Here is a 22,059-nt window from a genome sequence, read left to right on the forward strand (position 1 = left end):
TTCTCCCATTTCCATAGGACGTACCGCATGTTCGACCCCTATTGGTGGATACGAACGCGGCGCCACAAGGGAAATGACGACAACTGCTGGAGGACTGTCCAATCACAGGAGGGGTTAAATGAAAACGCTAAATAATACAGAATAGAAGAGCGCTAATTGGTCAAATACTTTTCATTCCAGCACTTGCGGGTTATTATTGGCGGCGCGGTCTTCCTTGTTTGTACCAACATCGTATGAAGCCCATCCCATCTACGTGCTAGAGATCTGCGCACTATACTTCATACAAAGATAATCGGTATTAGTTGGTTTTTATACAAGGCTTATGTCTGAACTTAGGTAGTTCACTTCATTAAACACACACATGAGTCGATAGCGTCACTCTCCAAACATATTTAGGAATTTCTTCAGACGACCTTTAAAGACCGTCTGATCCTGACGTCGCGTCAGTGACCCGCTGAGCAGTGGCTACTAGCATTAAGGGTATACACCTCTTTAACGAGCCCATCGGGTTTTAGTCTGGATGTTGCCTATGAATGGTACCAGGAGTCAGCACGGTAGAATCATCGTGAAGAACGGTGGTTAATCTGAGCCCTGTGATTGGTGGCGAGGCAGGCGCCGTGGCGCTCAGAGCGGAACTTTGACGTCATATGACATCGTAACAGTATCAGCCAAGGGGGGCACGTTGACTCCATGTGAATGTTGATCCTGGTCCTGAACAAAGGTCCTGGTGTCATTTTCACTAAGGAGCTGAAGACACTTAGGAATGACGTGTTATTTTAAAAAGCGCCTTTGGCGGCCAGGACATTTTAAAACGGCAATAAACAAGTTCTTCACACTTTCTGTTGGTCAAACATTGTTATTTGGACAGCGGGTGTTCTCTTCACACAATTTCAGCCCGAACTTATTGCAGGTGAGAAACATTTTAAAGAAAATAAGTGAAAAAAAAAAAACTTGTAAGATCCTCCAGTTGATATGTAGGCTTTCATAGATGGTTATTTGGGACCCATCTGATGTAAAAAAAAAAAAAAAAGAAAAAAAAGTGAACATATTTAATTAAATAATTTGATATTCATATATTACACATTTTTATACACAGAATATAATTCAAAGCACTTGTTTTTAAATTTGATTATAGCTTACTGTTAATTAAAACCCAAACTCAGTTTCTCAAAAGATTAGATTACATGCTGACTGGGGAAACTTCACGCTGGACCTCTAGCAGCATATCTTTACCATTTTTGGCCAGTTGAACAGCCTGTGGCTTCACTTGATGCCCACACACACTGGGTACATGAACTTAGTGACTGGGATGCAGCAGCTCCTCCAGAGTGGTGGGAACAGGAAGCGATTGTAAAGAAATGCAAGTGTTCCTTGTGTCATCGCACACTCCTCAGCCATGTTTTAGAATCCTTACTTCAGAAATACGGAGAATATGAGATTCTACGAGAAAATAAATAGGAATTGAGTAACATATTCTGATTATTCTGATTATTTCTGATTATTTTCATTATCAGAAAATAATGAAATCAAACACAGTCTAGTAGAAGCCGGTTAAAATCTATAAGCTAAACATTTCACAAACAGATCAAACCTGTAAAATTTTGGACTTTATTATTTTCAGACAAACATCAAAACATCCAGTCACAAGCTATAAACCCCACATTAAAGAATAAAAGCTCTGTTTCAGTAAACAAGATGCAGAATCTTAAAGCCAGTTTTCACATCATGTTCTGGGGTTTTACTCTGTGTCCTGCTCAGGAACTGATGGTTCAGGCTCCACTGGGAGCTTTGCCTCGGTTTCACCCTCAACATCATCACCATTATCAGAAGTGTCTTCAGTTTTTTTGTGATGACAGAGGTTCTGCTGGACCAGGATCAGTTTGACCATGCTTCCCTTCAGTCTGAGAGCAGCTCAGCGAGGCTGTCCCAGTAGTCCTGCCTTAGCAGCCAGAGCTTCGTTCTGCTGAATGTGGTACTCCTGGAAGCGCATGGAGATCCGCTGAGTCATCTTTAGGTACTTCTGCAGGCAGGACTCAGAGCAGCTGGACTGTTAGACAAAAAGGAAATAAATTAGAGAAGACAGGAAGTTACCTGGGGTTGGGGATGAACAGTTCAAATATTCTTCCAAATTGCTTAGGTGATTTCACAGACTGTCCTTCTTGAGAAAGGCAAGATCCTTCAAAGTCTGCAGCAAGATGAAGGATCATGCTGCGAGGTTTGTGGTCTGTTGCTGAGAGTGTCATCTCTTCTGCCGACATCTGTTGGGAAGGCAGCCTCAGAGCCAGGGAGTTAAAAAGGCTCAACAACCTGATAAAGAAGGCTGGTTCTCCTCTGGTTCTGTTCTGGGGATGACTGTTTTAACCTCTGGTGGTGATGATGCAAAGAAGGATTCTACATAAAATCAAGAAAATTATGGACAACCCTGACCATCCTCTTTATGAGACTGTCTTACAAAAGCAGAGCATTTTCTGTCAGAAGCTTCTTCAAATTCACTGTAACACAGACTGCTACAAGCGATCTTTTCTGCCAATAGCCATTACCATGTAATGGTAATGGCTATTGGCATTACCATTACCAATGGTAATGCTAATTCTTCAAATCTCTTTGAAGAATTAGAAATAATATGAGTTATAACATTTAATTTCCTTTGGGATCAATAAAGGATTTTTGAATTTGAAGGAAGCCTTTAAGCGGCAACTCTTAAAGAGATAGTGTTATGCGTTTTCTAGGCATATATCCCATTTTATAGCATAATAAAGTAACTATGTTACCTTTAACTTGGAAAAAAATGCTACACCTTGAAATTGGGTCTCTGTCTCTTTGAAAACTCCTGCTCTTTCTGAAACTCCACCTTCAGGAAGTCATCACAACATGGCTCCTCTATTAACCCTTTAACAACGTTTTTAACAATGTTGCACTGAGAAGTAACTCATATAAGAAATTCAGCTAATTTGTAGTTAAAACAGATGTTTGCTAATTGCTGCTGGCTAGTCTGAAGGAGCTGAGTGGGGGAAGGCTGCTCTGTGAGGCATAAACTCAGAAACTAGAGCTCTGAGCAGGAGCTGCGCCTCGGTGGAACCTGAAACGTTTTGTACCGCTGAATGGTTGCCATGAGAGATAAAAAGATTCCTCAAAGATGAATAAAAGCATCAAGGTACTCCAGGTATGTTTTTGATGTAATGCTCAAAAAAGTCAATTTTGCATTATGTCATTTACTGCCCCTTTAATTATCATAAATTAAATTATATGCGAGATTTCAACATTGATATGACCAGTGACCCCCATAATTCATAAAAAGGATTCAATGAAATGAATGACAGAAGTATTTTTCGTCTTTTGTTTTTTAGGATATTAAATGGATGTGATAGTGGTTACTATGACAACACATGCCATGAAATGGGGTAAGAAGTGGTGATGGGAACAACCAGAGATAAGAGGTAAGGAAAGTTTCTTTGTACGGAATATTTCAGCAACAAGCAAGAAATATTACATTTGTGTGAATATCATCAGCACATTAATCATTATAAAATATTTGAATAAAGACTCAAATTAATGTTCCAGTCATTACAAAGGCAACTCTAAGTTTGTTTGATGTGATTTGAAGGAGCTCAGTGTTTCAGCTGTTTTGCAGTTTTATGGAAGTTTGTTCCAGATAGCAGGGCTAACAGGGGCCCAGCAGTGAACCCTGGGGGACTCTGGGTGTGATTAGGCAAGTCTCAAACCAGTCAAGTACTGGACCAGACAGAGTAGATGAACTAATATTTAACCATTAGCATTGTCCACAACAAGTGACATAAAATATGGAGATATTTTGACCCCCATATCTGCTATTCCTAAAGCTGACACAAAAAAGGTGTAATACCTGTCTGCTAATATTTGCAAAAAAAAAGTCAAGTTTTTTTTTTTTACCTCCTCAGGTTTCACATCTCTGGTGGTGAAATCTTTGACACAGTCCATGAAGCAGTTCTCCGTTACTTTGTTGTAAGTCCCCAAAAACTCTTTGAACTAAAAGTTGAGCAGAAAATATACTTGTCAGAAGCAAACCATTATTTTCCCAACTTTTACCTCATGCTGAGAAGAGTTAAGTGGCTGTATAAAAAGAAAAGACACTGAACATTTGAGTGATTTTCTCCAAACGTTCTCTTAGTGGAGAGAAGAGTTGCCCCTTAGCTGTATGAGTTACAGACCTAGTACTTTTGTGGAAAAAGGAGCAGGAGGTGTGACAGGCTAAGAACTTTAAAACCTTATTTCCTTCAGTTTCTTATTTCTAAAAAACATTTTGTTCTATTCTAACTTCTAAGAGTGATTTCAAAACCTGGCGTGTTAATCCTCTAACTGGAACAGGAAAGATTAGAGATTCACCAATTGCTGTTTTCTGGCTGATTGCAGTTATTTTTAAAGGCCTGACCCGCCCATTCAGATTTTGACCAATACCAATTTGTTTTGTCTGAAAATTTGCTAGGTATACCAAGAAAGTCAATAAGTTGGCAACAGTGTGGCAACTACTGTTAAGTGAGCATGTGCAGACATAATCTGGTAGGCGGGTCTGACTGTTAGTCCTCAAAAGGGGACAATTGCTGATTTTCAGAGGTAGGTAAGATCAGTGGATAGGATTGTGTTAGTATCGGTTCCAAAAATGGAAAAAATCAGGGCTGATCAATCGGTGCACCAATTTTTAATGAAGGACTGAAGGTCATCATACAGTCAGACTCACACAGCAGTTCAGTCCACATCTACTGTCTGCAGAACAAGACCCAACTAATGACACCTTATTTTGCTAAACTGGAAACTTGGAGTTAAAGAGTACAAGTGGAAAACAACAGGACTGTAGTCTGTGTATGATTACATTACTTATATATGTAATAACATTGTTTTTCTATTCTATGGTGTGGTGGTACTATTGTATCTTACCTGTTTGATCTGGTCAGACTCAGTCACCTGGACGGCCATAGTTCACAATCTGAAGAAAAAAACGTGGCAGTCACACCAGCCTTATTCAATAACTATCCTGTACATCCACACACAGTAACTCCACTGCTGTCAGGAGGAAATGCTTTAAATATCCTCATTCTACACGAGCATAAGCTTTCTGATGCATAAAAATCCTAATATTATATAAATGATACTAGATTTGATTTCCACTTGGGTATTTTTTAAAATTAATATTCACTATTCTTTCGCAGGGACATTCTCGGTTTGCTGCGATGACTGTTACCTGTGTGTGTGTGTGTGTGTGTCCGTGCTGGGCCCACGCTGGTAGTGGGGACGCCTCTCCGTGTGTGATGCAGAATCTTTTGAAGGGCGAAAAGACGAACACGGCCGCAGATTCTCTACAAAGCTTTAAACACATTCATTTAAACTAAAACACACTGTTGGTCCAGCTGTAAGCCTCACACTCACACAACTGCAACAAGGTTACAACTCTAACAGCATACCATGAGGAAACCTGTCTTCTTGTGTTTTACGGCGGATGGCAAATCAACTATGAGCGCATTATCGCCACCTATTGAAAGGGAGGGTGAACAAGAAATAGCAGCAAACAAAAAGCTTAACCAGGGAACATTATGGTTTAAAACAAAAAAGGGGAACCAACTAAAATCCCTAAATGAGTCTAAAACGTATGTTTATGAGTGAACAGATTCTTTTTGATAATAAAGAATTGCATTTCTACACAGAAGCAACTAAAGTAGAGTAGTTTTTCCTACATTACTTGCCATAATTTTGATTTTTAAATTATGACAGTGAAACAGATACATTCTTGAGACAACGTTGTTATTTAAAGTGAAGGAGATGGATATCTAAATATCATATAAATACAGTATATTTAAAGGAAAGAAACTATATCAGCAGTAAGGGAAATATTAAAGCTCCGCGGAGCCTCAAGCGGCCCTCGCAGCCAAGCGCCGCTCAAGCCTATAGCCACCGCGTATGTTCCAGCACCACCTCCCCCCAGCCACCGCCTCCCCTCAGCACCACCTCCCCCCAGCCACTGCCTCCCCTCAGCACCATGTCACCCCAGCCACCGCCTACCCCCAGCCACCGCCTTGCTCTCAAGGAGCTGCCAAACCCGCCCTGAAGATAGTCACCTGTCATGTTCGACATTGCTCCCAGACAATGCACAAAAATCTGGTGTAGATCAGCTGATATCGCAAGGAGACACAGGTGTTTGATTAACCTGGGTGCGCAGTGGAGTCAAATTGCAATTAAACTCTATTGGGCTCCTTAGAGGTTCACAAGTGTCACTCATAAAAAGTCTGGAGCAAATGGGATGATGCGTGTGTGAATAAGAGATGATCGTTTGCATATGGCGAGGGACTGCCATCTGGCCACGCCTCCACGGGTCAGTAGGCATTTACAGAGTTCATCTTCATGTCATTTTATGTCAGTCTGCAAAGCATGAAACCCATATGACTTAGAGAGTAAAAGTCAGACATACAGTAGAAAAAACAGGTGACTTCCTGTCGGAAGTGGGCGTGGCTAAGGTGATGTCATCAATCGACCACCTAACTGTGATGAGGTCTGGTCTATAATGAGACATAGAAAGTCTGATGCAGCTCTGACCTGGCATTTGGAAGTTATTTCACATTCATGTTTCATGGTGTATAGTCAAAGTTTGGGACTTAGCCACGCCCCCACGGGTCAGTAGAGTTCATCATGGGAGAGTTCATCATCATGTCATTTCATGTCAGCCTGCACAGGATGAAACCCATAAGAATTAGAGAGTAAAAGTAAGACATACAATTGAAGAAAGAGGTTACTTCCTGTCGGAAGTGGGCGGGGCTAGGGTGATGTCATCAATCGACCACCTAACTATGATGAAGGCTGGTCTATAATGAGACATAGAAAGTCTGATGCAGCTGTGACCTGGCATTTGGAAGTTATTTCACATTCATGTTTCATGCTGTATAGTCAAAGTTTGGGACTTAGCCACGCCCCCACGGGTCAGTCGAGTTCATCATGGGAGAGTTCATCATCATATCATGTCATGTCAGCCTACACCGGATGAAACCCATATGACTTAGAGAGTAAAAGTAAGACATACAATAGAAAAAACAGGTGACTTCCTGTCGGAAGTGGGCGGGGTTAAGGTGATGTCATCAACTGACCATCTCAATGTGATGAGGGGTGGTCTGTAGTCAGATATAGGAAGTCTGATGCAGCTGTGACCTTCTATGTGGAAGTTATTGCATCTTGATGTTTCATGGCGAATAGTCAAAGTTTGGGACTTAGCCACGCCCACATGCTTTGACATAGAAAAATTCCTACGATAACTTTTCATCTTTAATGTCTCAAGTCTCTGCTGACTGAGTTTGAAGTCTCTATCTCAAAAGCTGCAGGAGGAGATAGATCAGATGCGATGTCTATGAAAAAGAGGAAATGGCTGATTTTGATCCAAAATGGCCGACTTCCTGTTGGGTTTGCACCATGGCTCCAAGAGACTTTTTTGTAGGTCCTGACATGATACACATGTGTACCAAGTTTCATAATTCTAGGTTAAAGCATGGCTTGGGGCTGATCATTTAAAAATTTCTAGGGGGCGCTGTAGAGAAATTAGGCCACGCCCATCAACGACTGTTATGGATTCCTGTTCGTGGATGAATAAGGATGCATCCTAGTGAGTTTGGTGCAGCTGGTCTGAATGATGTGGAATCTAGAGCCAAACGTATGGCGGCGGCGTTCCCTCTGCTTCGCCGCGCTGCCACGGCCACGCCCTCTACTGAAAACTCTTGGCGCTTTAAAGCAAGTGAGACCAACATGTTATCTGTCATCCAACACAGAATCATCTTGATTAGGTCGAGAGAGCCAGAGATGGAGCTGTACAAGTCAATAAAAGGCACTTCCTGTTCTGAGGGGGCGGGGCTTAGATGACGTCAGACTATGACGACATAGGATCGTCAGGCATCCCACCAGGATCACTCATGTCAAGTTTGGTGCAGCTGGGCACAAGATTGAGGAATCTACAGCCAAACGTATGGCGACGGCGTTACAGGTCACTTCGCCATGCCGCCACGCCCACCTGGTCCATCAAAGCCAAACAGGGTTGGAATCCATGACACACCAACATGTTTTCTGTCTGTGGACACAGTTTCATGTTTATTAGGTCAAAGGGGTCAGATAAGGACCGTTCACAGTAAAACATGACACTTCCTGTTGTCAGGGGGCGTGGCCTAAGTGATGTCATCATTTGACCATTGGGTGTTGTAGGGGACCCGTTGATGATCAATCACTGAAAGTTTGGTGCTGCTGTGAGTTTTGTTGTAAAAGTTATAACCCTTTTATTTTTCATGGCGACAAGGTGAACTTTGACCCCAGGTAACTCCATTTAGAAGAAAAAAAAACGCAAAACTCTGATAACTTTGGATCGGCCATGCCTTATGAACGATCTGACTGAGTTTGAAGCCGATCGATCGAAGTCCCTAGGACTAGTTCGAAAAAATGCGAACCCTGTGAACGGCCAAAATCGGAACTTCAATCCAAAATGGCCGACATTCTGTGATACTTGCACTATGACATTAATTGTAAATTCTGAGTGTCTTGGGGAGCTGTACAAGTGTACCAAGTTTCAAGTCTGTACGATAAAGTAAGTGAATAGGAAAGGGTCTTTTGAAATTTGCTAGGTGGCGCCCTTGAGCCGTTTCTTGTGCGATTTTTCTGGGGACCTTAAAATACGTAAATTTTCACCGGGCTCTATGCCCCCGCCAAGTTTGGTGAGTTTTTGAATATGATAAAGCCCCCAAAAAGCCAATTTATTTTACGGAAGAATAAGAATAATAATAATAATAATAATTTACAGCACAGTTTCAATAGGCTCTCGCAGCGCTTAGCTGCTCGGGCCTAATGATCGGATAAAGTGTCAGGTGCAGAAAGGGAGTTGAGTGAGAAATCGGCTTGATGACATGATGTTGCTCTTCCAGTAGGTGGCAGTATAGACTGAAAGAGAGCCTAGAGAAGAAGAAAGCAATAACAGCGCCCATTAGGGGCAGTGTAGCACCTGGTAGTTTGCAGATAGTTACATACTCAGTAGACAAAGAAGAGGTGGGGAAAAGCGGAAGTTAAAAGTAGAGTTTCCCTAACAGCCAAGGATGCATTGCCTCCTAACTTTGTTCGGTTATTTTATACTTCAGCTGTTTTTAGTAGGCTCTCTTCGCGTTCTGTTCCTGTGCAATTAGCTTCCATGCTCTGGTTTGTTTCAGTCCAGCTTCTTCTCCAAGCAGAACGTCCACACGCGGGAAATTTTAAATGTGTTCACTGAGACTTGCTAAACCTGCTGTAACTGTAAAACTAAACTATCCCATCAAAGCTTCAATACATTAACTGCTGCCTGCATGTTGTCTCCGGCTCCCCCTGACTCAACCGCTTTCAGTCCGGGTCAGTCGTCGTGCAGTTCGGACACCGGGGACGTTTTAATCCGTTCCACTCGCATTGTTCTCCCGGAGCGCAGGCTGGAAGTCAGTGAGATACCCCAACCCGTTCAAATAACAGTCCAGAAGCTGGGGGACCCTGTGCGCGTCCAGTCCCATTGGGCCAAGGAAACGCAGAGGCCCCGGAATCCCGGATACAAACCGGAGGTTGTTGACCCAGTTCGGGCAGCAAAGGATTCCCAAACCGGTAATAAATCAAATAACTGGGGGCCAGTTAACTGGCCAGATATTTTCGGGACAGTGTGTGACACTGTCCCGAAAATTTTATAAAAAAAAATGTTCGTCAAAGTTTTATTTGCTAAAATAAAACTTTGACAAAGTTTTATTTGCTAAAATAAAACGTTGACTCTCCAAACCTTCCAAACCGATCACCATGGCAACGGAAGATGTAAACACAACTGTAAGAGTTTCGAGTTTCGTGGTTGGATTGTGACACTTCTCACTTGATCCACTCTGACCCTAGAATGCATTAAATTTCACTTTTACGACATGTAACTGAGCCTGTTGCTACTGAATGGAGTTACATTCAATTACACTGAGATACAGACAAGAAACAAATAGACTGATAGGGCCACAACTAGCAATTATTTTAGTTATGGGTTCACCTATTGATTAGTCTAACGATGAATCCCATTGCAGAGTTTTTGTATAAGCCTGTTTTATACAACATTAGAACTTCAGCATATTAATAAAACAGCAGGGCCTGCTGTCTCTCTAATAAAATGCAAATAACCAAATAATTTAAATAATATTTTAAATAAGAAAACAATTCCTAAAATGAAAGAAAAAAATGTTTGGCTTTAAGAAAGTTAATAATTGAATAGCAAAAAGTGCCTAATAGATTTTTTTTTTTCTTTCCAGAATTTGAACCAGGTGTAGCCTTGCACTACACACATTTTATAATGGAGGTGGTTTCCAAAGATCTTTGACATGTTGTAAAGATGCTGGTCAAACAACCACAGGAAGTGTCTCTGAGATAATGGTGAAATGTTGCTTCCAGGACCCCTGGCTCCATCATCCTCCTCGGGTCAGGAGCTTCAGACATCATGCTTCAAGGCCGGGGGGCGAGGAGTGGTGCTGGGAGCGCTGAGACAACGGTAAGAAGATTCACCAGAACTTCAGTTTATAAATTCTGAGCTGTCAGCAAAAACCTTTAAGTTTTGAACTCGGGTGTCTTGGAAATCACGCTTAATTTATGAGTATCTTTCCTTACATGCACTGTAGTGACAGCCCAGTATCATAGTTTGGTCATTTTTATAGTTAATATAGTTGTGTCCCTCTGCCCAGCTGCCACAGCAACCACCACAAGAGGGAAGTCAGCGTCCAGCTGCTGCGACCGAGGCCGACTCCGAACACATCAAACTGTTGGAACAGCCCTGATCAGAGCGCTGACGATGCAGCGAGTGTGTCGGGTTTTCAGACCGAGGTGTCACCTGGTCGCCTTGGAGACATCAGCAAAACTGCAGCAGCTGCTGCAGCCGCAGCTGTGGCTGCAACCGCTCCTCTCATCAAGGTAGTTAGCTGGGATGGAAAATACAGAACTGTGATGCCACTGTTTATTACTGATGACTAATCCTTTGGATCATCAGATTTTTTCCTCATTTTCTTTTTCTGGTTGGTCACTAAGGTGTCTGTCAGGTGTATGCATTAAATACGGCCAAAGTCCATCCAACTGGTGAGCAGAATTTGACTGCATGGTGACTGAAAATTACTACCAAAAATGACACCCAAGAAATCGATACATAAGATTTTACACATATTGAAACTGGAGGTGATTAAAGCTGTTTAGGGGCGATTAATTTTGGGAGATCAGCGGTCAACTGGTACACGACAAACTGATTTTATCCACTGACCTTATCTACCTCTTGTATTTTTAAATTATAATTCACCGTGTTTTTTTGTTTGTTTGTTTGTTTATATTACTTGAATGTTTCAGAATTGTTAAAATTGCTTTTTAAATATCTCATTTTTCAGCTAGAAGAAGTGTCTGAGCTTGTTCTTGTGTGTCTGTGTTCAGGCCCAGTCAGACATTGAAGCTCGAATGTCTCAGTTGTCTGAAGGTATTCAGAAGCTGCTGCACACAGACAGGTACACAAACGCTTTGTAGCTGTTTTTACTTTCGCATAATAAAGAACTGACACTCATTGAATGTTTTGTCACACTACAACCACAAATTTTAATGCATTTGGGATTTTACATGGTAAACCAACACAAAGTAGTGGATAATGGTGAAGTAGAAGGACAATGCATGGTTTTAATGGTACATATCTACTCTGACCAGTTTAGGTTTAGGTCAGTGTAGGGAGACGTCCATGTCTTTATTTTATTTAGAGGTGTCAGAGAAAAAGGGGGTTGAATAGATCTGCACGTCAGGGTTTGAATGGAAAACTTTAAAAATGATGCATAGCTTTCCTTCAATTTCACAATAATTACCTAGTTTATGTTGGTCTATCACATAAAATCTCAGAAATTCTTTTAGAAAAAACTTGGAAATTTCTGAGTTTCAGAAGTCGAAAATGTTCAATTTTGAAAACTTGATTTCAAGACATTATATCCATTTCTGAGATTTTTGGTGTAAATTTACTATTTCTTTTTTCTATCTACAATGGCCCTAATGAGCTGATGTAGAACCCTGATGTAGATTCTGCAGCTTGCAAAGAAAAACAAAAAATCACCAAGGTTGAAACAATTTTTCTGAACATGTAGAACCGTGTTTTGCCTGTAGAGGGCTGCAAAGTAGCTTAACACAGAAAATTTTTAGTTGTAGCCTGAAAAAACGAGGAAGTAGTATTATTATTACCACAGGTTTTGAAATGTGTGTTTGAATAACTGATTGAATAGGAGAAAAGTAATAAGTCCCATAAATATTAAGGAGTAGATTATGTTCTGGTGGATCATACCTGACGGATTGGATTGTTCTGTGTGATTGTGAACAAGCTGCTGTGCTTTCGTCGTATCTGAAGCAAACTGCCTGTGACAGCTGTGTGGCCTGACTGTGTGTTCTGATATAAGGGAGGATGATGGCTGGAGACGAAGTCTGAGTCAACACACACTGCATCGCCTGGAGACGCTGCAGAGCCAGCAGCTGCAGCTGCAGGTAAACTGCTTCACCTGCTCAGATGCTTCTGCTGCTGCTGCTGCATCTGCATCCTCCCTCTGCCTTCTCACCGATTATTGGTTCTCCTCTTGTCCAATCAGAGCCAGCTGCTGGAGTCGGCTATCAAGATAGTGACGGGTCAGGATTCCATTGCCTCAGACTCCAAAGGTCAGTCTGCTGTCACCAGGTGGCTGCCTGCAAACACACACCATCACACCCAGAACCCTCAACCCAAACGGATTTGTTAACTACATCTGGGTTTATTTCTGGTTTTGATTTCAATGATGAGAATAAGAAAAGGTGAATGGAAATGGGTTCAACTTAAACTGACAGGTTATCTTTGTCTGATATTAAATTATAATCTGAAATATTTTAAGTGTGTCAAAAAAGCAAAAACAGAAGAAATCTGTAAGGGGCAATAAATGGATTGAAAGTGACTTCAGACGGCCTCGTTAGCGGCCTGGTGTTCTGATATGACCAGGCTGAAATGAAGTCAGCTCATCATTTTCTTCCAAGTCAAAATACAGTAAATGGTTTTCTATTTTACAATCTTTGATTTCTCTCAGCAGCATGTGAATTTGACTAACAGCCCCTTTGTTTGCTGAATATGCACATATTACTGCATTGCTGTCCATTTTGTCGCAAAATTGACAGAATCCTGAAGACAAAATGACAGAATCCTGAAGACAAAATGACAGAATGCCTTTTGAATTTCCAATCATTCACAGAAACGTTGTCTCCTGTCTTCCACCAGCCAAAGTCAAGGACCAGAAGCCAAGCTCGTCAGGAGCCGGAGGGCCTGCTATTGCCCCCGCTGTCATGCCGACGGATGCAGTTGCCATGGAAACGTGCCACTGTGACTTCAGGCCAGAGCAATCCAGGTAAAATTGGACACGCTTACAGAGGGTATCTCATCACTTCTGTTTTGTTCAATTTGTTCAGCTTAGCTTTGTGCGTAAAGCAGCAGCAGCTTCACTGTAAAAAGACAGTTTGCTGCAGTTGGAAAGCAGCCAGATTTAGTGAACGCCCCTATGTCTATATATTTATTATATATTTATTATCAAAGAAGCATTTTGCACCGTGAATAAACGGACGACTGCCGGCTCTCAGAGCCAGTATTGGCTCCATGCTATGGTGGCTGACATCTCACAGCTCTGATGTTTTGTTAGTTTATGGTGTCTCTGTTTTCTTTGTGGGTTTGCTTTATGCGCCTCAAATGTCCCAAACACCCATGTCAGGTTCATTGTTTATTCTGATTCTATGTTTGGAAACCCCCCCAAAAAATGATTACTTTAGATGTTTGAATTCTGGATATTATTGTTTGTTCAATGAGAGCATCGATACCTACAAATATACATTTTAACCTATCATTGAATTCAGTTATTGTGTGCTGATTGACAACACAGGGGCAGTAATTAATGTAAATGATGTCATAAGCCATATGTTTTATTTTTAGAATTGTGCTTATGGGGCTTTGGCTGTATGTAATGATGGATATATTACCAAATACTTTGTAAAGATATTGTTGTTTTTTTTGGTCTATTTTAGTGTTGTGACAATAAACATCACAAATATTCTATTATTTTATTGTCCATGATAACACTGGACAATACAAGTTGAGGGATTTTAATGAAACAAAAAGGAATATTTGCTTTCTACAGATTTCATTCTTACAGCTGTCCTCAATCCAAACATGTCAGCAGTTTCTCCAGCAAATGGAAGAAGACACTATTTTTGTGTTAAACACATGAAGCAAAACTCCATTATTAAATAAAAAGGTACAAATTCATGTGAAGCGTTGATAGTTATGCATAGATGTAACTATGCATGTCACTGTGCATGTCAGGCTTTGTGTTTGACCAAGAAAGGATGTAGATTTAGGGGAGAGAATCTGCATTCAAAGCACCAGAATGTTTTAACTGAACCCATCTCTGCTCGTATGTGTGTGTTTGTGTGTGTTAGGTGATTTGCATATTTATGCATAGAGAGTGAGAGTTTGGGCGAACAAGACTGCAGCTCATGATGTTCAGCAGATTCCTCCCCCTTTCTTTGTGGCCATCAGACGGGTTTCTAGGGCAACACAGGGTACCCATCAGAGGAATGCCTGTAGGTGTGTGTGTGTGAGAAGAGCTGGCAGAGAGAAAACACTACCTTGCTGAAGGTGTGATGTCCTCAGATTGCATCAGCATAACATTAGATCATTATCTGGTATGTTGACAAAAAATAAGTATTTTTCTTAATACAGTGATTCAGACAAAAAAAACAGTGAATAAAAAATAGCTTATTTGTGTTTTGTATGTCTTCCTGTGGTAATTTTATTTTTTCAGGTATTTTATATACTGTTTTGTAGCAGGTACACTGACTTCCAAATGGATGCACAATGATTTGGGCAGAGGTGGCAGTCATCCAGTTTCCCATCGATCTGAGTGATCGATGAGCCAAAACCTGTTACATTTGAATTCTGTTTGAGGTCGGGAACTCATGCTGAGAGGCAAAAACAGGAAGGATTTTGCAATTTTTCTTTCTTTCTCTTTTTTTGTTGGATTTAAAACTTCTAACTCTAACAAAGACATAGTTTCTCTTACATATTATAGTTGAAACAAAATCTAACCAGGGAAGTAAAACACAGCAGATAAAAATTCTAATTGTGTGAGATAAATATGATAAAATTATTAGGGGTGCAGCGATCAATCAGCCGCCTGATCAACCAATCCCGATTTTCTTTACTTTTGATAATCAGCCAATACTTGAACCTCCACAGAGGTCTGAAAGTCCAACACTGTCTCCTTTTGCATGAGAGAGACAGACAGACCATGAGGTCACCTCTGCATGTGAGCTGTTAACGGTCACCCTGCTGAAAACTCAGCACTTTGTCACTATGTTTACAGACTTTTCAGATTCCAATAGCAACTTTTTTTTTTTAAAGGCAACTTTTGACAGATCTAATGAATCCTTTCTGTGTTACTTTGTCAACATTGTCAGTTATAAAAGAAAAATCTACAGACATAATTGCAATCAACGGGTCAGGGTTTTTAAAGATCGGTGATCAGTCAGAAAACTGCAATTGGTGCACCCCTAAAAATGATGTCAGTAACAATCTGCATCACATCAGGCAGAGATATCAGCACATCAGTTCTGGCTGTTGATATAGTTATTTGTAGAAGAATCAAACTGTGAAAATAGGGAGGTGGTGATTGTTGAGGTAATAGACGACATAAGCTAGGCTTCTGTTCTGTCTCAGCAGCATTTTTACAATTCACTACAGTGAATTGAAGACTATGACTATGAGGTTGATAATCACACAGTGAGAAACCTGTTTAGGATTACAAAGACTAACTAGAAAGTGGAACTGGCCAGGAAAAGCCTGATCGGAGTGTTTCTACATGCAGGGTTTTGTGTGTTTGCAGTTCTGCAGATGAAGTGCAGTAAAACTGCCTAGCAACACAGACACATCTGCAGCACCCCTATTCTAACCACCATTAACTTTAGAATGCTCATAGTTTCAAAACGTTCATTGTTTTTAACATTGATGCTGAGCTGATTGGTTGATATAGTTGTTTTAGAACGTGGGTACTTTATATTTGGCTAATATTTAAATATTACAAGTCTGATCTCTTCCACTCAACAAACCTTTTGTTGCTAGATATTGGACCTTTTTTTCTACATTGCAGTTTTTTTTGTTTGTTTTGTTTTTCTTTTTGTTTTACATGCAAGCCCAGCTTTGTTTTTTCTCTCGCCACCATCTTTTTTTTTTTGTCGCTATCCCACAAACTGCAGCTGCTTCTTCCTGACAGTAATGAGAGTGAAAGGACAAGCAGTATTCTCCTGTTTGCCAAGAGGAATCCCTTAGTCTTCCAGGTGGTATGGCTGGGAGGTTGCAGAGGGGCGGGGTGTTGCAAACCAAATTCCTAAGCCTCCCTGAGAGGATGCGGGAGGAAACGCACAACACCCCCACCTTCTCTGCTGCAACATCACAAGGGAGGAACAATAACACGCCGCAGTCTGTCCTCCTCATTCATTCTTTTTAGGCTTTTGCGAAGCAGCGGAGGGTGTAAGCAGCTCAGAGGAGGAGGCAGGGAGGGAGACCGACAGAGGAAGATGTCCTCCCCGCAGGTCTCCTCATCCCGCAGACAGTCGTGCTATTTATGCGATCTGCCCCGCATGCCCTGGGCCATGATATGGGACTTCACCGAGCCCGTGTGTCGGGGCTGCGTCAACTACGAGGGCGCGGACCGGATCGAGTTCGTCATCGAGACGGCCCGCCATCTGAAGCGGGCTCAGGGCTTCCAGGACAGCCGGTCCTCTGCAGGCGGACTGCCCGCGCAGCAGCAGTCCGCTGCCGCGAAGAGCCAGGCGGTTTTACTGAGTGGGAAGGAACCTCTGGGGCAGCTGAACCACTACCAGGCCGATGGACAAGGGAAGTCTCAGCAGCCCAGTTTGGACCGATACGCACAGGCAGCGGATAGTCGGGCTCGGTTTGACTACTCGGTGCACAGCTGCAGCAGCAGGCCGCCCAATGGATTCGGAGGGCTGAACGGCTTTAAAACAGATGACGGACCACCTGAGCTGAACCGGCAGAGTCCAAACTCCCGGAGCAAAAGCAACGGTGGGCTGGTATCAGCACCAGCCCAGATGACCGTACCGCCGAACCTCATGCCTCAGACCGGAATGAACGGACCGACTTCGCATAGCTTGGCGGGCAGACCCCCTACCAGCTCCATGGTGGTCGTCTCTCTGCCCGGCCAGGTGGGACACTCCGAGCTGGGTGGAAAGCGACCCGCCTCCGTGTCGAGCACAGACCAGGAGCGGGAAATGAAGGAGAAGCAGCGCAACGCGGAGGCTCTGACTGAGCTAAGCGAGAGCCTGCGGAACCGACAAGAAGATTGGGCAAGCAAGCCGAAACCTGTGCGGGAAACACTTGTCCTCCTCTCCGGGTGCACACCGTTTGATGTCCGCTTCAAGAAGGACCACGGTCTGGTCGGCAGGGTGTTCGCTTTCGACGCTGTGTCCAAAACCGGGATGGACTATGAGCTTAAAATATTTATTGAGTATCCATGCGGCTCCGGGAACGTGTTCTCCAGCGCCTCGGGGGTCGCCAAGCAGATGTATCAGGACTGCATGAAGGACTTCGGCAGAGGCCTGTCTTCTGGGTTTAAGTATCTGGAGTACGAAAAGAAGCACGGGTCCGGGGACTGGCGCCTTCTCGGAGACTTATTACCGGAGTCTTTGCGGTTTTTTAAAGAGGCAGTGGGAGAGGATATGCTGCCGCAGCCTTACATCGACGGCAGCTGCCCGCTGCTGCCAACATCACTCGTTCTTCCAGGTCGAGCTTCGGCTTCTGGCAGTGGGAGTAGCATCACCAGGGCCGGGGCGAGGAAGAGAAAAGCCTCCCCGGAACCGGACTCTGCTGAGAGCAGCCTGAAGTTGACGGATGAGCAGCAAAGGCAACAGTGGATCAACAGCCAAGCTGAAGCTCTCAAACTCTCGATGGCTGCGGGCTCGTTTGCTGGGCCTCCGCCCCCGCTGACCCCGGGGCACCCCGGTATCCCCTCCGGCCGCACCACACCTCCAGATGCCGCGGCACCTCAGAACAGGCAGTCCCCGATGGCTGCGCTTTTGTCAGTGGCAGACACACTGGGGAACGCGTACTCTCCCAACAAAGACAGAGACTCTGTTCACTCCACCACTTCCTCGTCTAGACACAATAGCAGCAGCCCAGTATCTCCCCCCTCCGTGTCCGGTCAGAGGCGCCTCTCCTCACGGACCGGAGACACCGGGCTGTCCGCAGCGTCGCAGTCCGCCGGTGCCATGGACCAGCTCCCGTCCCAGAGCGTGCCCGATTCACCGATGGCCAACAGCGGACCTTTGTGCTGCACTATCTGCCACGAACGCTTAGAGGACACGCATTTTGTCCAATGTCCCTCCGTCCCTAACCACAAGTTTTGCTTCCCGTGCTCCAGAGAGAGCATCAAGGCCCAGGGGGCGTCTGGGGAAGTGTACTGCCCCAGCGGGGACAAATGTCCCTTGTTGGGCTCCAACGTGCCCTGGGCTTTTATGCAGGGGGAAATCGCAACCATCCTGGCTGGAGATGTGAAGGTTAAGAAGGAGAGGGACCCGTGAGGAGATTGAAAGAGGACCCTTAATGTCAACCTTTGTGTGAGAGAGAAAAAAAGTAACATATCATGACCACACAGTGGTTCTGCTGCTGAGCCTCAAAAAACCCTTTTCTACATGATTAGAGGAAAATGTAAAAAAACAAACAAAAAACAATAATAATAATAATAAAATCAGTTTGCTCCTAATTTTTAGGTCAATGCATTTTAGTTACCTAATGAAGCTGCTTCTCTGACAGTTTCAGTAGATGATACAAAAATTACTTTTGCTATCATGATTAAAATAACTTTGTAGGTTGTTTTGTTGTTTGAATGAAATCTGTGTCAATGTGCTTTTTAATGTCGCATTTTGTTTGACCAAATCTGTTGAAACAAAATAATATTCATCAGGTTTTTTCAAACTTAAACAATTACGTTTTGCTTTCTTTAAGAAAGCCCCTAAACAGTTGATAAAATACTATGTACCAATGAATGAAGTTGTAATAATTCTTTTATCATGTCATATTTGCAGGATATCTGTTTATTGGTGCTTTACCTTCCAACACTTTAAATATATACAGCAGATTTCCTGTTTAAAATGTGGTGTTAGTACTATTATTGCAGTGAAGGACCTATTAACGCTTCCTCCACTACTTTGTATACATGTTAATAAGTATATAAAGAGTGCTTGGATGTTTAGATTACAGTATAAAAATAAAGGTGGAGTTTGGTAGTGAAGACAGTTGACTTCCTGTTTCATATTAGTATTTCCCTCCGGTTGGTTCTGCTGTTATCCTGCAGTATTTAATGGATCAGAAAAGCTCTAATGCTCTTTTCTGGTCTTGAAAAAGGTAGCGCTGCTCCAAGCTTACTGGGTGGTGATGTGTTGATGTCTGACTATCTCTGCTGGAGCCCTAACAAAATTTAAAGATGGTTGGTATTTAAAGGTGTAGTTCCACTGCAGGAACATTTTCTTGGAACCAGGGTAGTTTTATTGGGGAATTGTCCCCTACTGCATTTCCACAGCATTTACCGAGGCAAAAACAAATGACCAGAGTAGAAAGTTACTCCAGAAAAGAGCCTAGTAAAGGGGTAATAGTTTTGAGCGCAGCGTAGTGAGGAAATACTGCTGAGTATTTTGCACTGGGTTACCTATTCCAACAATGTAGTTCAGTCAAATCCATGTAAAATATTCTAAAGCTCATACTTTTCTTTAACATTAGTTGAAAAAGATCCTAAATCATCTTCCTTCATTTACTGCCATCCGTGGTAAAAGAGGAAGCATTTTCTTTGTTCGGAAGAATATTTTAGGGTTCTGAGTGATTTATGTTCTGTTGCACAAATAAAAACCACAACACCTTAGGATCAGTGACAGATTTTTAAAGAAACTATTTGTTGCTGCTGTGTGTATGTGGTTCATGCTCCTATGAGATATGACTATAACCCCAGGACTTCATCCCAAACATGGCTGCTCATCTCTTTCCCTTACCTCTGAAGTAATGGGACACCGATGTCTGCGTTCGTGAAATACTGTGGAAGTTTTTGTGACTCTACATAAAGTATAAAGCATAGTTGCTTTAAAAAAAAAGTTTATAGTTTTATTGCTAAAATCATCTGTTTTAAATCCCTGTTAGAGGTTTCCTTCTCCCACTCTATGAAGAGCAAGAGTTGTGCTGACTCCTATACAGCGGGTGGGGCTATTTCAAATGGGAGGAGCTATGTGTGCAGTGGGAGGGGCTACTGCTGTCAATAACCCTGTTTTGGTCTTTATAGTGGAAAGAGTTCCAGATTTTATAGTGAAATGCTCATTATAAAGATTATTCTTTATTAATTTTACTAGTTGCAATTTTATTGTGAAATAATTAAGGAAAAGATTTTAAATTTATGTTAAGGGTTAAAACAGGCGCAATTAAAGCAAAATGTAAATCACTACAGTCCGTCCGTGGTATTAATATAAAAAAGGAAGTTGAGAGAATATTTGAAATGTTTTCTGCTGAATTCCTAAAGTGAGTTCATTAATTTTAAACTGTACATTCTTTATATTGTCTATTCACCAGATTTTTAACTTGAAAAACAGAAACGTATAGGCGTCATAACAAGTATTGTCATACTTTACGAATTCGAATAGAAAGCTAATATTGATGTTGATGAATTTCAAAATCAGTGACACAAAGAGCCGGGTCATTTTTAAAGACTGCATGTGTAAATAATTTAACAAATGTAAGTTTTTCTTGAACCTTTATCCAAATCTCCTGTTTAAAGGAAGAATTTTTCAGTAAGAAAATATTAAAAGGGGTTATCACAGATTCATAATTTAATTTAAAAAAAAAAGTTAATGTGTACATCGAAATACTGTCTTTGTAGGTAAATGAAAAGCTTGGATAGTTTATAAATGAGCTGTTTTGGGTGGATTTATCCGTACGGTACAGTCAGTCTTCCTTTTCCCCAGCTGACGCATCTGAATGAAATCGTCCAGGACTCCCCTCCACCCCCAGAGCTGAGGTTGTAGCAGAGGCACAGTTAAACATAAGTGTTCCACATGCTAATGTCTTATAAAAACTCATCTAACAAAGTTTAAAAAAAATAAATAAGAAGAAAGTGGTTGTGTTTTATAGGGAAATGTTATCAGTGATGTTTTTGGAGAGCTGGACAGACTTCATCACATCATAAGGAGCTGTCTATAAGCTTAATGATTTCATCCAACTTTTTATTCCAACTGTTTAGTCATTTTAGTATGTTTTCAGTTAGTCCTAAAACAGTTTTGTACATTTGGGAATCTTCTGTATTACGGACTGTGTCTTTTTGTTATGCCCTATTCTGTCGTGATGCATACATATGATGAAACTAACACATTTGATATTGTAATGTGCCTTGGGGCTGAGTGAGTTCTAATAAATTCCATTGGAGTAAAGGTTTCATTGAAATGCATCTTTTCTATTTGATATTCCATCATTCAGAGTCTGAAGAGACTCAGAGCTTTAAATAGTTTTTGTCTTTCAACCTGCTTCTCATTGGAAACACTCAGAGGTTTTTACTGAGGTGCTACATACATGACAGGTTTTACAGCACTGTGCTGACTGACCAGAGGTCTGTGGGTGTTCTCTTTTAATCACGGCAACCAGCAGACCTGAGGCAATCCCACAATGTTATCCAATCTCTTACTGTTGACAGTAATATTCTTATCAAGCATTGAGTGTCTGCTTGAGCTTCAGTCATTGTTGTGACAGCCACTACAGGTTCTTTTCTTCCTTTGCCCCAAACAATTGAATAATAGTAAATTAAATAACTTAAATGAATTAACATTTTGACACTCTAAGTTTTCAATTAACATTACAGCTTGCATGTATAGGGCATCTTTCCATGGGCCTCATAAACAAGAAGTCAGTCCTCTGAATGACATCACATCCAACATGACAGTTTCCCATTTGCAAGCTGGAAAAACGGTGAG

General features: G+C 42.0%; 3 protein-coding genes across 8 annotated transcripts in view; 2 read left to right on the forward strand and 1 right to left on the reverse strand.

Moving 5' to 3' along the window:
• Positions 1-1,594: 1,594 nt before the first annotated feature.
• timm9 (translocase of inner mitochondrial membrane 9 homolog) lies at positions 1,595-5,519 on the reverse strand. Of its 2 annotated transcripts, XM_088002800.1 has the most exons (5): positions 5,436-5,519; positions 5,216-5,338; positions 4,912-4,960; positions 3,910-4,005; positions 1,595-2,047 (listed from the first exon to the last, which is right to left on the reverse strand). In XM_088002800.1, the coding sequence occupies exons 3-5, from the start codon at positions 4,948-4,950 to the stop codon at positions 1,913-1,915; spliced, it is 270 nt and encodes an 89-aa protein (XP_087858926.1). In that variant the 5' UTR covers positions 4,951-4,960; positions 5,216-5,338; positions 5,436-5,519; the 3' UTR covers positions 1,595-1,912. The 2 variants fall into 2 exon arrangements, with proteins under 2 accessions (XP_087858926.1, XP_087858927.1); XM_088002801.1 differs by having other exon boundaries at positions 4,912-4,961; positions 5,219-5,476.
• A 3,460-nt stretch (positions 5,520-8,979) lies between these two features.
• Positions 8,980-22,059, forward strand: part of kiaa0586 (KIAA0586 ortholog) — a 38,024-nt gene continuing 24,944 nt past the window's right edge. For 3 of the 5 annotated variants that reach the window (XM_088002836.1, XM_015002957.2, XM_088002838.1), the window contains exons 1-7: positions 8,980-9,609; positions 10,423-10,519; positions 10,710-10,935; positions 11,440-11,510; positions 12,435-12,519; positions 12,621-12,687; positions 13,274-13,400. In XM_088002836.1, coding sequence (XP_087858962.1) covers positions 9,327-9,609; positions 10,423-10,519; positions 10,710-10,935; positions 11,440-11,510; positions 12,435-12,519; positions 12,621-12,687; positions 13,274-13,400 — 956 coding nt within the window. In that variant the 5' untranslated portion in view covers positions 8,980-9,326. The remainder of the gene's footprint in view (positions 9,610-10,422; positions 10,520-10,709; positions 10,936-11,439; positions 11,511-12,434; positions 12,520-12,620; positions 12,688-13,273; positions 13,401-22,059) is intronic. The other 2 variants (XM_015002955.2, XM_015002956.2) reach the window with 1 other exon arrangement.
• On the forward strand, positions 13,407-21,529 carry irf2bpl (interferon regulatory factor 2 binding protein-like). The gene has a single exon (XM_015002962.2). It carries the CDS (start codon positions 16,618-16,620, stop codon positions 18,637-18,639), a length of 2,022 nt encoding a protein of 673 aa, XP_014858448.2. The 5' UTR covers positions 13,407-16,617; the 3' UTR covers positions 18,640-21,529.

Source organism: Poecilia mexicana, unplaced genomic scaffold, assembly GCF_051168715.1.
Source record: "Poecilia mexicana isolate PSO_F unplaced genomic scaffold, ASM5116871v1 scaffold_22, whole genome shotgun sequence".
Taxonomy (NCBI): Eukaryota; Metazoa; Chordata; class Actinopteri; order Cyprinodontiformes; family Poeciliidae; genus Poecilia; species Poecilia mexicana.

Coding starts and splice junctions, on each gene's coding strand:
- irf2bpl (XM_015002962.2), top strand. CDS start 16,618: ATGTCCTCCCCGCAGGTCTCCTCATCCCGCAGACAGTCGTGCTATTTA.
- timm9 (XM_088002800.1), bottom strand. CDS start 4,950: ATGGCCGTCCAGGTGACTGAGTCTGACCAGATCAAACAG. Junction 4,006..4,911: donor AGTCTGACCAGATCAAACAG/GTAAGATACAAT, acceptor CTCAACTTTTAG/TTCAAAGAGTTTTTGGGGAC. Junction 2,048..3,909: donor GAGATGTGAAACCTGAGGAG/GTAAAAAAAAAA, acceptor TTTGTCTAACAG/TCCAGCTGCTCTGAGTCCTG.